General features: G+C 37.0%; 1 protein-coding gene across 3 annotated transcripts in view; it reads left to right on the top strand.

Annotated features, from left to right (window-relative positions):
- cacna1hb (calcium channel, voltage-dependent, T type, alpha 1H subunit b) overlaps nt 1-12583 on the top strand; it is a 117530-nt gene that overhangs the window by 99721 nt on the left and 5226 nt on the right. For all 3 annotated transcript variants that reach the window (XM_058770543.1, XM_058770550.1, XM_058770561.1), the window contains 9 exons: nt 5612-5721; nt 6955-7088; nt 7382-7452; nt 7568-7646; nt 8411-8532; nt 8780-9073; nt 10029-10185; nt 10269-10426; nt 12074-12583. The exon at nt 12074-12583 is cut by the window's right edge and continues 5226 nt beyond it. In XM_058770543.1, coding sequence (XP_058626526.1) covers nt 5612-5721; nt 6955-7088; nt 7382-7452; nt 7568-7646; nt 8411-8532; nt 8780-9073; nt 10029-10185; nt 10269-10426; nt 12074-12583 — 1635 coding nt within the window. The remainder of the gene's footprint in view (nt 1-5611; nt 5722-6954; nt 7089-7381; nt 7453-7567; nt 7647-8410; nt 8533-8779; nt 9074-10028; nt 10186-10268; nt 10427-12073) is intronic.

Raw genomic sequence — 12583 nt, 5'->3', positions numbered from 1 at the left:
TCACCTTGATATTTTAGCGCGGATGTATACCTAGCCGAATTGCACTGTAGGGGGCGAGAACGAGTCTTCGAACCTGTGTGTATGCGTGCTAACATGGATGCAGCTATGAAGCCGCCGGGTTTGCTTCAGGGAAAATTTATTTTTAAGAAGCTTCCCAATGGAAATCGGCAAGTCATTTCTGTCTCTACGTTACATGGTCGCGCTCTCTGTATCGCGCGCACAGCGGAGTTCCGCCTCGGTTCGCACACACACACACACACACACACACAAACAAGCGTGGCGCACACACAAGTGAGCACACTCCCACTCCTATTTGTAAATATTAAGCCGCAAAACGTCTATCTAAATATGACTTCTGTGTGTCTCTGTGTTAATGTATGGCGCAGACGCATGGGTTTGTTCACTACTCATACAGAAGACCGCGTGACGCTTGCGGCGATATTAACGTCTGTCGTCTCACTAAATGAGGACATAAATACATGAACAACATCTCCAGAACTGCTCTGAGAGTCACTTCATGAGCATTCGAGCGTTTCATTTGAGAAAAACTATCCTCACGGCAACCCGTCAAAATAAAAGTTCGGTTTCACTTGAAGACATTGGGCAGAACGTAATAGGCTACTACTACTAAAACTATTAAAACCTTATCTTTAAGGAATAATCATACAATGTCTTCAATGTTATTATCAATATTAAATTCTTGATGACTGCTAGTTGTTTACTTATCTACTTGGCAGAATTCAAATGAGCCATTTTAATCTAGATTAATTCCAAGATTACAGTCCAAAAAAATTAATCTATGCCCACCACTAATATATATACATATATATATATATATATATATATATATATATATATATATATATAGTGTACAACTGGGCTAAAGGCGCCCCAAGGTAAAAGGCGCCTTTGATATTAAGGCGCCTTTGATATTATTTTCATCTAAACCACTAGATGGCACAAAAACTTGGTTTAGCACTTTCCAAAACATTCGCTTTTCAAGATGCACGTATATATTTGTCTGATCTTTGATGCTATCGCGCGCAGCAGCGCAAAGTTGATTCTGTGCTTACATGATCTAATATTTTAGGTTTTTTAGTTTTTAAGTAGCAAATGAGAATCGCTAAAATGAATGCATATATTTTGAGACAAAGGTCTTCTTTATGATTTTCAGTTTTGTTTAAAGGGGTGGTTTACTGCTTTTTTTCTTTGCTTGATTGCGTTTATGGGGTGCAATATAGCATGTCTTCGTGTTTCGTTTGTTAAAAAACGCCTTATTTTTCATATATTTCACCTTTATTGTAAGCCGCTTTCTCCTCTGTCATTTGAACGACCGGTTGACTTCCTGATTCTATGAAACCACTCCCTCAGAAACAGGCGATGGGCTCTGATTGGTTAGTGTGTTGTGATTGGCTAAACTGCGTACTGCACATTGTCCGGAAACTTCACGCCCATTACCTTCACAGGCGACAGTCGCATGTGCTGTGGTCAAATGTAAATAATGGTGTCAATATTGCCGTATCAGTTTGAGCCAGAATCAGACCCAGAATGCGGTAATGAAGAGAGTCAAGCAGAACTTCCGCAAGCACGGCTCTTACAAACGTTTCTGAATGGAAGTTTGCTGTTGTGATTACATACAATTTTTTGAAGTTCGTACACGTTTGTCTTATGCACACAAAATAGCATCGAACTAACTGGCTACTATAACCAAACAGCGTTGGCTTGTGTTTACGTTCTTGATCAAATCGAAAAATTACGTCATAAAGTATACATGGAAAATACATTTACAAAATTAGTACATAATTACAAATTCGGGTCCAAAATGTTTGTACGCATTTGTCATAGACACACGAAATAGCATTTAACTAACTGGCTACTAAAGCCAGCGTTGGCATTTGTTTACGTCCTTGATAAAACTAAAACATTACGTCTGAAATTATACATGCAAATACATTTAAAATTATGAAATCTTACTCACAGGTTGTGGCCCAACACCTGCTTCCTCTGGTTTTAAAGTTGGAACCGCTCCATGTTTTAGTAATAGTTTCTGTGTGAATCCGGCATTGAACTCGTGTAGATTCTGGAAGCTGTCTTCCGTAAAATGCACAGCACATAGAGCTAAATTAGGATTGTAATTGTCAGGAACATAATCAAACATAAACTTTAACCATTGTTGACGAACTACGTCGTCCGTAGGAAGCCCGAACACAGAAGACCTGACAGCTGGGTGAAAATAACAACGTTTCGACGGCATGGCTACAACTCTCCACTATAACTCTTCCTCTTCGACAAAGCCGCAGAACATGGCCTTGCCCCCTCTTTGGCATGTTCCGGAGGGAGGGGTTGATGCAAATTTATGGTTTTTTTATGTATGCAACCCGGGAAGTATCTCGTTGTAGTCCCATATGAGATTTTTGTAGGCATTAAACTTCCTGATTTTTAAAAGACGATATCTCCGCTTACGTTGAACTTTCAGCGCAGCAACTTTGCAGATACTGTTCATGCACCAACAGCAGCATTACACACTATTTAAAATGAAAAAAGTGAAATCGCAGTAAACCACCCCTTTAAGATAATTAAAGCAACAGTTTTTAAATAACGAAAGAATATGTAAAAGTATGGTATTTGGGGTAAAAAGCGCCCCTGCTGTTGGGGCTAAAGGCGCACAGTAGCTAACATGATAATTAATAGATCGCTGACTTTTCCATTTGTTGTCATGGCATGCTTAGATTCAGATGGTAAATATCATATATTATGTTGGGTGTCCATATTAGAGATAATCACCATGTTTAGAATGAAACCATCATATTTAAAAACATGATATTTATTATATCATATAATAAAATATAATTTGTTGTTACTACTGTAAATATATTTTCAATTATTACTGGATCTCCTTCAATACTTTCAGAATCTTTACTTATTCAAATGATTTTGTTTCTGTATTTTAAAATATATTTTTTATATTAACATTTTAATTAATGACAGTATATTTATTGAACAAAAATACTTTTTTAATTTTTCAAATTAAACAGAAAACAGTACAAACTTTGCTAAAGTGATTGTTTTGAACAAGTATTAACTTAGACATTATTAAACAAAACATTATTTTAGCTGAAGCATTTGTATCAATATCGTGTGCCTTTTACCCCATGCTGGTGGGCCTCATACATTTATAAGATTTTTAAACAAAATAAACAACTTGAATGATTTACTTTCACACAAATCTGTTGCTCCATTAATGTTCAATAGAACATATACATTTTTAAGCGCAGTGAATAGCACATTTTTTCTTAAGGTGGGCCTTTAGCCCCGTTGTACCCTATATACAGTGAGGAAAATAAGTATTTGAACACCCTGCTATTTTGCAAGTTCTCCCACTTAGAAATCATGGAGGGGTCTGAAATTGTCATCGTAGGTGCATGTCCACTGTGAGAGACATAATCTAAAAAAAAAAAATCTAGAAATCACAATGTATGATTTTTTAACTATTTATTTGTATGATACAGCTGCAAATAAGTATTTGACCACCTGAGAAAATCAATGTTAATATTTGGTACAGTAGCCTTTGTTTGCAATTACAGAGGTCAAACGTTTCCTGTAGTTTTTCACCAGGTTTGCACACACTGCAGGAGGGATTTTGGCCCACTCCTCCACACAGATCTTCTCTAGATCAGTCAGGTTTCTGGCCTGTCGCTGAGAAACACGGAGTTTGAGCTCCCTCAAAGATTCTCTATTGGGTTTAGGTCTGGAGACTGGCTAGGCCACGCCAGAACCTTGATATGCTTCTTACAGAGCCACTCCTTGGTTATCCTGGCTGTGTGCTTGGTCATTGTCATGTTGGAAGACCCAGCCTCGACCCATCTTCAATGCTCTAACTGAGGGAAGGAGGTTGTTCCCCAAAATCTCGCAATACATGGCCCCGGTCATCCTCTCCTTAATACAGTGCAGTCGCCCTGTCCCATGTGCAGAAAAACACCCCAAAGCATGATGCTACCACCCCATGCTTCACAGTAGGGATGGTGTTCTTGGGATGGTACTCATCATTCTTCTTCCTCCAAACACGTTTAGTGGAATTATGACCAAAAGTTCTATTTTGGTCTCATCTGACCACATGACTTTCTCCCATGACTCCTCTGGATCATCCAAATGGTCATTGGCAAACTTAAGTCGGGCCTGGACATGTGCTGGTTTAAGCAGGGGAACCTTCCGTGCCATGCATGATTTCAAACCATGACGTCTTAGTGTATTACCAACAGTAACCTTGGAAGCGGTGGTCCCAGCTCTTTTCAGGTCATTGACCAGCTCCTCCCGTGTAGTTCTGGGCTGATTTCTCACCTTTCTTAGGATCATTGAGACCCCACGAGGTGAGATCTTGCATGGAGCCCCAGTCCGAGGAGATTGACAGTCATGTTTAGCTTCTTCCATTTTCTAATGATTACTCCAACAGTGGACCTTTTTCACCAAGCTGCTTGGCAATTTCCCGTAGCCCTTTCCAGCCTTGTGGAGGTGTACAATTTTGTCTCTAGTGTCTTTGGACAGCTCTTTGGTCTTGGCCATGTTAGTAGTTGGATTCTTACTGATTGTATGGGGTGGACAGGTGTCTTTATGCAGCTAACGACCTCAAACAGGTGCATCAAATTTAGGATAATAAATGGAGTGGAGGTGGACATTATAAAGGCAGACTAACAGGTCTTTGAGGGTCAGAATTCTAGCTGATAGACAGGTGTTCAAATACTTATTTGCAGCTGTATCATACAAATAAATAGTTAAAAATCATACATTGTGATTTCTGGATTTTTTTAGATTATGTCTCTCACAGTGGACATGCACCTACGATGACAATTTCAGACCCTCCATGATTTCTAAGTGGGAGAACTTGCAAAATAGCAGGGTGTTCAAATACTTATTTTCCTCTCTGTATATATATATATATATATATATATATATATATATATATATATATATATATATATATAGTATTTTTGTTTTAGTTAGCAATAACAACACTGCTTCACACCTACTTTACTTCCATAATCAGATATATCTCAGAGTGAAACAGTATTCAGTATAAACAAATATAGAGTTAATATAGATGTATGCATCAGAAACTGGATCATGAAAAGTGGGAGTTACATACACTCTTAAACATAAAGGTGCTTCACGATGCCATAGAAGAACCTTTTTGTCTAAATGGTTCCATAAAGAACCTTTAACATCTGAAGAACCTTTCTGCTTCACAAAAGGTTCTTTGTGGTGAAAGAAGGTTCTTCAGATTATAAAAAGGAACGATTCTTTAAAGAACCTTTGACTGAATGGTTATTTGTGGGACCAAAAATGGTTCTTCTATGGCATCGCTGTGAAGAACCTTTTAAGCACCTTTATTTTTAAGAATATAACTTGTGATGTCAGCCGGAAAGGAAAGTTACTTCTGAATCAGAGCAATTTATTAGACAGATTTTTTTTACTATATGAATAACCAACACTGATGCACCATTCAATATGGACCAGGATCATATAAATAAATTGTCAGTTTTACATTTCTGTTGAATTCAAGTTTTATATTCTAGGTGTCTGACTGCCTGTATATATTTGTTTCTGTGTTTCTCAGTATCTGGATGAAGGTCTGAAGTACTGTAATTATGTCTTCACGCTGGTTTTTGTGATCGAGTCTGTGCTGAAACTGGTTGCCTTTGGCTTCAGGAGATTTTTCAAAGAGAGGTAAGGCTCCATCATGTGGACACAGTGCAGAAATACAGTATATTTTCTAGAGAGAGTAAGATCACTAGTAGCCATGGATTTCAAGAAGTGAGGAAAAAACAAATGCAATTAGTTTTGTTTTGCTTTAAAGGAAGTTCACAACTACTGTAAATGCATTACTATTAACCACTGTTCAAAAGTTTATGGATTTTTTAAATGTTTTCAAACAAGTCTTTTATGCTCACCAAGGCTGCATTTATTTGATTATTTGAAAATACAACAGAAAATAGTCGAATTATTTTTGTGGGAACTGTGATACATTTTTTCAGTATTCTTTGAAGAGTCGTTTTTATGACAGCATTTATTGGAAATATATTTTTTGTAACAATATACTGTCACGTTTTATCACTTTAATGCATCTTTACTGAATAAAATTATTTATTTATTTAAAAGCTTTTCAACGGGGACAAAATGTAAATCTTACTGTCAGTAAAGACTTTTACATTGTAACAACAAATTTATATTTCAAATAAATATGTATCTTTATCTGTGATTTATTACACAAATAAATACAAAGACAATTTGCATTTGCACTCGTCATCAAAAATTACAGTGCTTTTACATTATTAACAACTTTTGTGTTAAAGTGAGTCTGTGAGGACAGGACACTGAGCGTCAAACTTCGCCTTGTTTCAAAACTGCATCTTGAGCCTCGATGTTTCTCCAAACCTTACTATAAAAAATGATTGTTACACAAATATTTCAAATGTGTCAGTCGTTGATTGAAATCCTGTCACTCTGCCAGCATCGCTTGTCATGCAAACGCAAATACCTGCGACCCATGTTCCAAAATGGTATCAACTCACTGTTTGAAGTGTCTATCATAAAGAGAGGTCACATGGTGTCATGAATAATAATGAGATGAGGTCTTCTCATAAGATAAGGCCGTGCAGACTCATGAATAATTATGAGACACCATTGTGATACATTCTGTGACGTTGAGACAGAGAAAAATAGCCCGAAAAGTCTATAAATTAATAACTTTCCTCTTTATAAATTAAAAATACAGGATGCTAACATTATCTTCCATCGTCTTTCATTCGTGTTCCAGAAAGAAAGAAAGAAAGTGTTAAAGAAAGAGCTTTCCTCTGACAGTCTCTAATGGTCAAGATTAGAGACTGTCTAGATTATTAAATGGTTTCACAGGTCCTTGTCTGTATTTCATTCTGTGTTTTTTTTGTTTTGTTTTGTCAGGTGGAATCAGTTAGACTTGGCAATTGTTCTTCTCTCCATCATGGGCATCACACTTGAGGAAATTGACCTGAATGCCTCACTACCCATCAACCCTACAATCATACGCATAATGAGGGTGCTGCGCATCGCCAGAGGTACCAAATACATGAAGACACACACACACACACACACCAGCCGTGACAAGTGAGAAATAAAACAGTGTCTTATAAGATGTGCCAGAGAGAAGTTTCCAGCATTTTTAGCTCTACCTGATAAAAACGGGAAATTTAAAAATGTTTTATTTACACTACCGTTTAAAAGTTTGGGGTCAGTAAAAAAAAAAGAATTCAAATACAAAAGTAAGATATACAGTACAGTTTGGGTTTGTGGCAAGTAATGTCTAAATGATTAGAAGAGGAATGAAATGTGGCATAAAATTCCCTTTCAGTGTTGAAGCTGTTGAAGATGGCCACAGGAATGAGATCTCTTCTGGATACAGTAGTTCAAGCTTTACCACAGGTCATTAAGTTCATATGTCTCGTGCTACAGTATATCCATTGCTGTTGTGGAATAACTTTATAGATTATGATGTCTGTTTTTGTGGCTGAATTCTGGTGATGTTCTGGGTCTCTAGGTTGGTAATCTGGGTCTGCTGTTTATGCTGCTGTTCTTCATCTATGCAGCACTGGGAGTCGAACTCTTTGGAAAGCTTGGTTGGTATACCTTTCATTTCCTGTTATCATACACAACACCACTGTTCAAAATTTGGGGTCAGTAAGATATGTTAATGTTTTTGAAACCCTACTCAATGCATGTTCTGCAAGGTCCCCCTTTCTGTCAAGCATATTTTATTGGACTGTCCAGCTTTTAATGTATGTAGAAAACTCTTTTATGAAGTGAACTCACTTAAAAAATCTTGTGTAATATAACTTGTGTTTGTTTGTTTGCTGGTTTTTATTGTAATTGTTATACTTGTATTTTTTAAATTGTTTTTGAAAAAAGTCTCTTATTCTCACCAAGGATGAATTATTTAATCAAAATACAGTAAAAATTACTATTTAAACTGTTAGGATATATTCATGTAATTTATTCCTGTGATGACAAAGCTGATTTTTCAGCATCATTATTTCAATCTTCAGTGTCACATGATCCTTCAGAAATGATTCTAATACGCTGATTTGCTGCTCGAGTAACATTTATTTTTACTATGTTGAGAACAGTTGTGCTTCTCAATATTTTTGTGGAGACGAAAAATGTATTTGATTAAATGTTTCTTTGAAACAGATTGTTTTGTAACATTATAAATATATTTACCGTCACTTTTAATCAATTTACTGCATCTTAGCTAAATAAAAGTATTTATTTATTACAAAAATATCTTACAGACCCCAAACTTTGAACAGTAGTGCATATTGCTACTTAAAACAAGTAAAAGTGTATTTGAATAAAGTATTAAAATGAATTGTTTTTAAATCAGAATGCACTGAGGACAACCCATGTGAAGGGTTGAGCAGACATGCTACATTTCAGAACTTCGGCATGGCATTCCTCACTCTGTTCCGCATTTCCACTGGAGACAATTGGAATGGAATCATGAAGGTATTTTGCAAACCATAAAAATATTCATGCATGTCACAAATACCTGATTATGGAATGCTGATATTTAATGGTAGCTCTTAATTAGATTTAAACTCACCCTCATGTCATTCCAGATATTCCAGAGTAAGGCTATTACTGTAGCTGTTCAAAAGATTATTTGTTTCCCACATATGGTGCATTATCATGGCTTGTCACTTTCTGAGCAGGACAGAACTCACAATTTCTGTATTTTTGTGTGTGTGTTTAGGATACCCTGCGGGAATGTAAAAATGACAGATGTCTGAGTTACCTGCCGCTTTTGTCGCCTCTGTACTTTGTGACATTCGTGCTGATGGCACAGTTTGTGCTGGTGAATGTTGTGGTCGCTGTGCTCATGAAACATTTAGAGGAGAGTAACAAAGACGCCCGTGAGGAGGCCGAGATGGAGGCGGAGTTGAAGGAAGAGCTTCATGGCATGCGTAGACAAAGCACCGCCTCTGTGGGTGGAGCCATCGGGCTTGAGGGTACAGCTGTTAAAATGGAGACTCTCTCACATGAACAGGTCAGTTATGTACATTCTTTTATAATTCTTCTATACATAAAGCCACAGTACTCTTGAAAATATTATAGCAAGGAACCCCCTCCCCATATATTTAATAGATATTATTAGATTAGAGTAATGCTAAAGGTATTTTAGCGATGTTTACGATTAGAGAATAAAATCTGAAAGTTTACTGTACTTAAAAACTCTTAGGTGAAATTGATTGGAAAAGTCTCACATTTGATCAAAAATGACCACCCTAGGAAATGAAATTCCGAAAACAACAGAGAATTGTTTGAGGGTACAAATCAGCCACAACAAAATAATCTTTGATAGTTTTTAATATACTGTATATGCCAGAAAATACTCTTATAAGCCACTAAGGAATACACATATACAGGTATCTAGTGGTTACACTATGGTATTAAATATGGTTTTCTTTATTTCTCCCACCGGATGCCACTAATCTGCCTTCCATGCATTGAATTTAAAATGTTCATTTTTGGCGGAAATATCTCTTTTAAATAACTATTTAATTTTTTTTTGCCATGATATTTGCAATATTTTATGTTGGAAAAATAGTGCATAATGTAGAGGACAATGTTGTCTAGGACCATGAAATCCCCTTAAAATGCAAAATGTTAAAGAATAAATATCATTGAAACAAAATAAATTATATTCATTTAATGAAAAAAAAAAATGTTAGGCTTGTCCACTTTCACTGACAAGGATCACAAGTGTGACCCCTAACTGAGGAATACCAGAGGGTTAAAAATAAATCTGTAGTTAAGTTTTAGAATTAACATTATGTATTATATTAAATAAAGATTATTATATTGAATATGTAATTTATATAATAATAATATATTTTTTCAGGGGTTTTTTTATTTGGATATGCAGCATCTTCAAGCCTGTTTTTAAACAATGGAAAAACATGACTGTTAAAGCACATGATATCACTTTGTTGTGTTTACAGGGCCAAGACCCCAATTACGGCAACTTCCTGACAGTTAGTAGGCCGTCTATATCCCGGATGCTGTCCTTACCTAATGACAGTTACATGCTCTATCCTGTTAAGCCTGTATATGGATCCATTCATAAGCGAGTGTCCAAACAGGACGCCACTCTACCAGGTGACAAAACCAAACCAGTTCTTACTGGTCATGGCACACATGCAGAGAGAGAATATGACTAAAGCTGTTTGTGTATTCTTCAGGCTCCTCTCTCTCACTCGGCACCCAGCCCTGTGAAGATAGTGCCGTAATGCAGGTTCCAGGAACTGCATCTCAGACAAACCTGGCTGCCATTCATGCTCCCCACCCTCTAAATCAAAGAGCAAGATCTTGTAATGCCTTCAGAGCCCTGCGGAGACAGGTACTGCAGCGACTCTCTTGGCTGTTTTATATTAGGGATGATTTCCATTTATATAAATGATTATTTAAAGTATTATAAATACTTAATCTATTAATACATATGTAAAGTCATTTTGATTACATTACATTTATTACATTTGCATTACATCTATTTATTACATAAAATGTTATTATTATTAACTAAATTAATACAAAATATGATAGTAATTTTGTTTAAAGGGGTCATATGATGCGATTTCAAGTTTTCCTTTCTCTTTGGAGTGTTACAAGCTGTTTGTGCATAGATAAGATCCCTGAAGTTGCAAAGACTAAAGTCTCAAAACCAAAGAGATATTCTTTATCAAAGTTAAGACTCGACCACGTCCCCCTAAAACGGCTCATTCAAACACGCCCCCGCATGTCTACGTCACTGTGTGGGGAGATTTGCAAAACACAGCTCAAACATATACGCAATGAAAGAGGGCAGGACTTTTATTCTCGCTGTAGTATTGTTGCTGTCGCCGGCACCATGTCCTGGAGACGCTGTGTTTCATTGTGAAAGCGAAACTACTTCGTTTGGGCTTCCAAAAGAGGACACAACTAGAAATCAGTGGTTAAGTTGTATTTACAACACTGTTCCAGAACAGTTCAACCCAAATATTCGAGTGTGTGCAGCACATTTTACGGAGGACTATTTCCTGAACCTGGGAGTAGTGGGGCTATTCCAACTTTGCAAGGATAGTCTGGCGCTTCTGACTCAGAGTCTGTAAGTGTGTTTTCATATTTAAAGAATTTGCCACTGACTATTCAAACGCAAGTTTTGAGCTGTGTAAAGTAGTGCTTGTTGTTTGTTGTTTCTCCGATCACAAATGCAGACATGGTAATGTTTACGCGGAGTGATGCAACGCGACGCGTAAAAAGACAGTATAAGTCATTACAATCAGTAATTATGTCCCCACTGGATGCAACAAATGCCTCGTTTGTAATGGGTTTTATTGTTTTTGTGTCGTCGCGCCGGGACACGGCATCACAATACGGTAAGGGGTGTAACATTTCCGTCTCACGCTTGAGGTATTCGGCCAATCACAACGCACTGGATAGCTGGCCAATCAGAGCACACCTCGCTTCTCAGAACGATGAGCTTTATAAAAATCGGCACGTTTCTGAAAGACGGAGCATAAAGGAGCAACACTAATGTACAGTATGTGGAAAATATTTTTTTTTTACCTTAAACCACATAAACACATTGCATTACACCAAATACACAAAATAATGTTCTTTTTAGCAGTCATATGACCCCCTTAAATTTGCATTAAATCTATTTAAAATATATTAAATCTATAAAGTAAATCTAAATTATAAAATAAAAATAATTAAAAAATATTAAAGTATCAAACATTTTATTAAAAATAAATATATAATTTCAATATTTGATACAAATATATCATTTAATGATTGATGATTGATTTAATATATAATTTAATCTATGATGTATATCTATAATCTGTAATCATTTTGTATTAAATTATGTATTAGGTTTAATTTATTTTCAATAAATTGATTAAATCTATTACATTATATTAAAAATAGCAATTCATTAATCAAGATGGCCATGTAATGAATCCTTTTTAAATGTGTGCACTGACAGTACATGTGTTCTTACCTGCAGCAAGCAATAAAGAGCGACTCCATTGATTCCACAAACACTGACTCCAGAGACACCTTACACATCCTGAGCAAACCCTGCTCCAGTGATAATCTTCATCTCAAAGTACCCAGCATTCCCCTCACCGGTGGATCTGCCCCGTGTTCGCCCCAGGCCTCACCTCCCCCTCCCCTCCGTAACCGAACAGCGAGCGTACAAACAAACAGACATGTGTACAGCCAGCGCAGCATCCCCTGTCGACAGGCCGCGTACGAGACGCAATCTAGAAAACCTCTAGAAATAACGCATGCACATGCACATGCACAAACCAAACTACAGGATTCGCATGAGGTGGCCCGACTCAACACGAACATTACCCAAAGAAGAGCCTCTCAGCATGTGGCACGCAGCCATAACTTGTCACCTTATGAACAGCCCTTCTGTTCTGAAGCCCAGTCTCAAGACTCATTGCACGGTGGGGCATCCTGCCAGCCGGGCACCAGCGCTCAATGTCTACGGAAGTACAACAGTATG

Source organism: Onychostoma macrolepis, chromosome 01, assembly GCF_012432095.1.
Source record: "Onychostoma macrolepis isolate SWU-2019 chromosome 01, ASM1243209v1, whole genome shotgun sequence".
NCBI lineage: Eukaryota > Metazoa > Chordata > Actinopteri > Cypriniformes > Cyprinidae > Onychostoma > Onychostoma macrolepis.
Note: the sequence above shows the minus strand (reverse complement) of the source record. Positions and strands in the feature narration are given on the sequence as shown.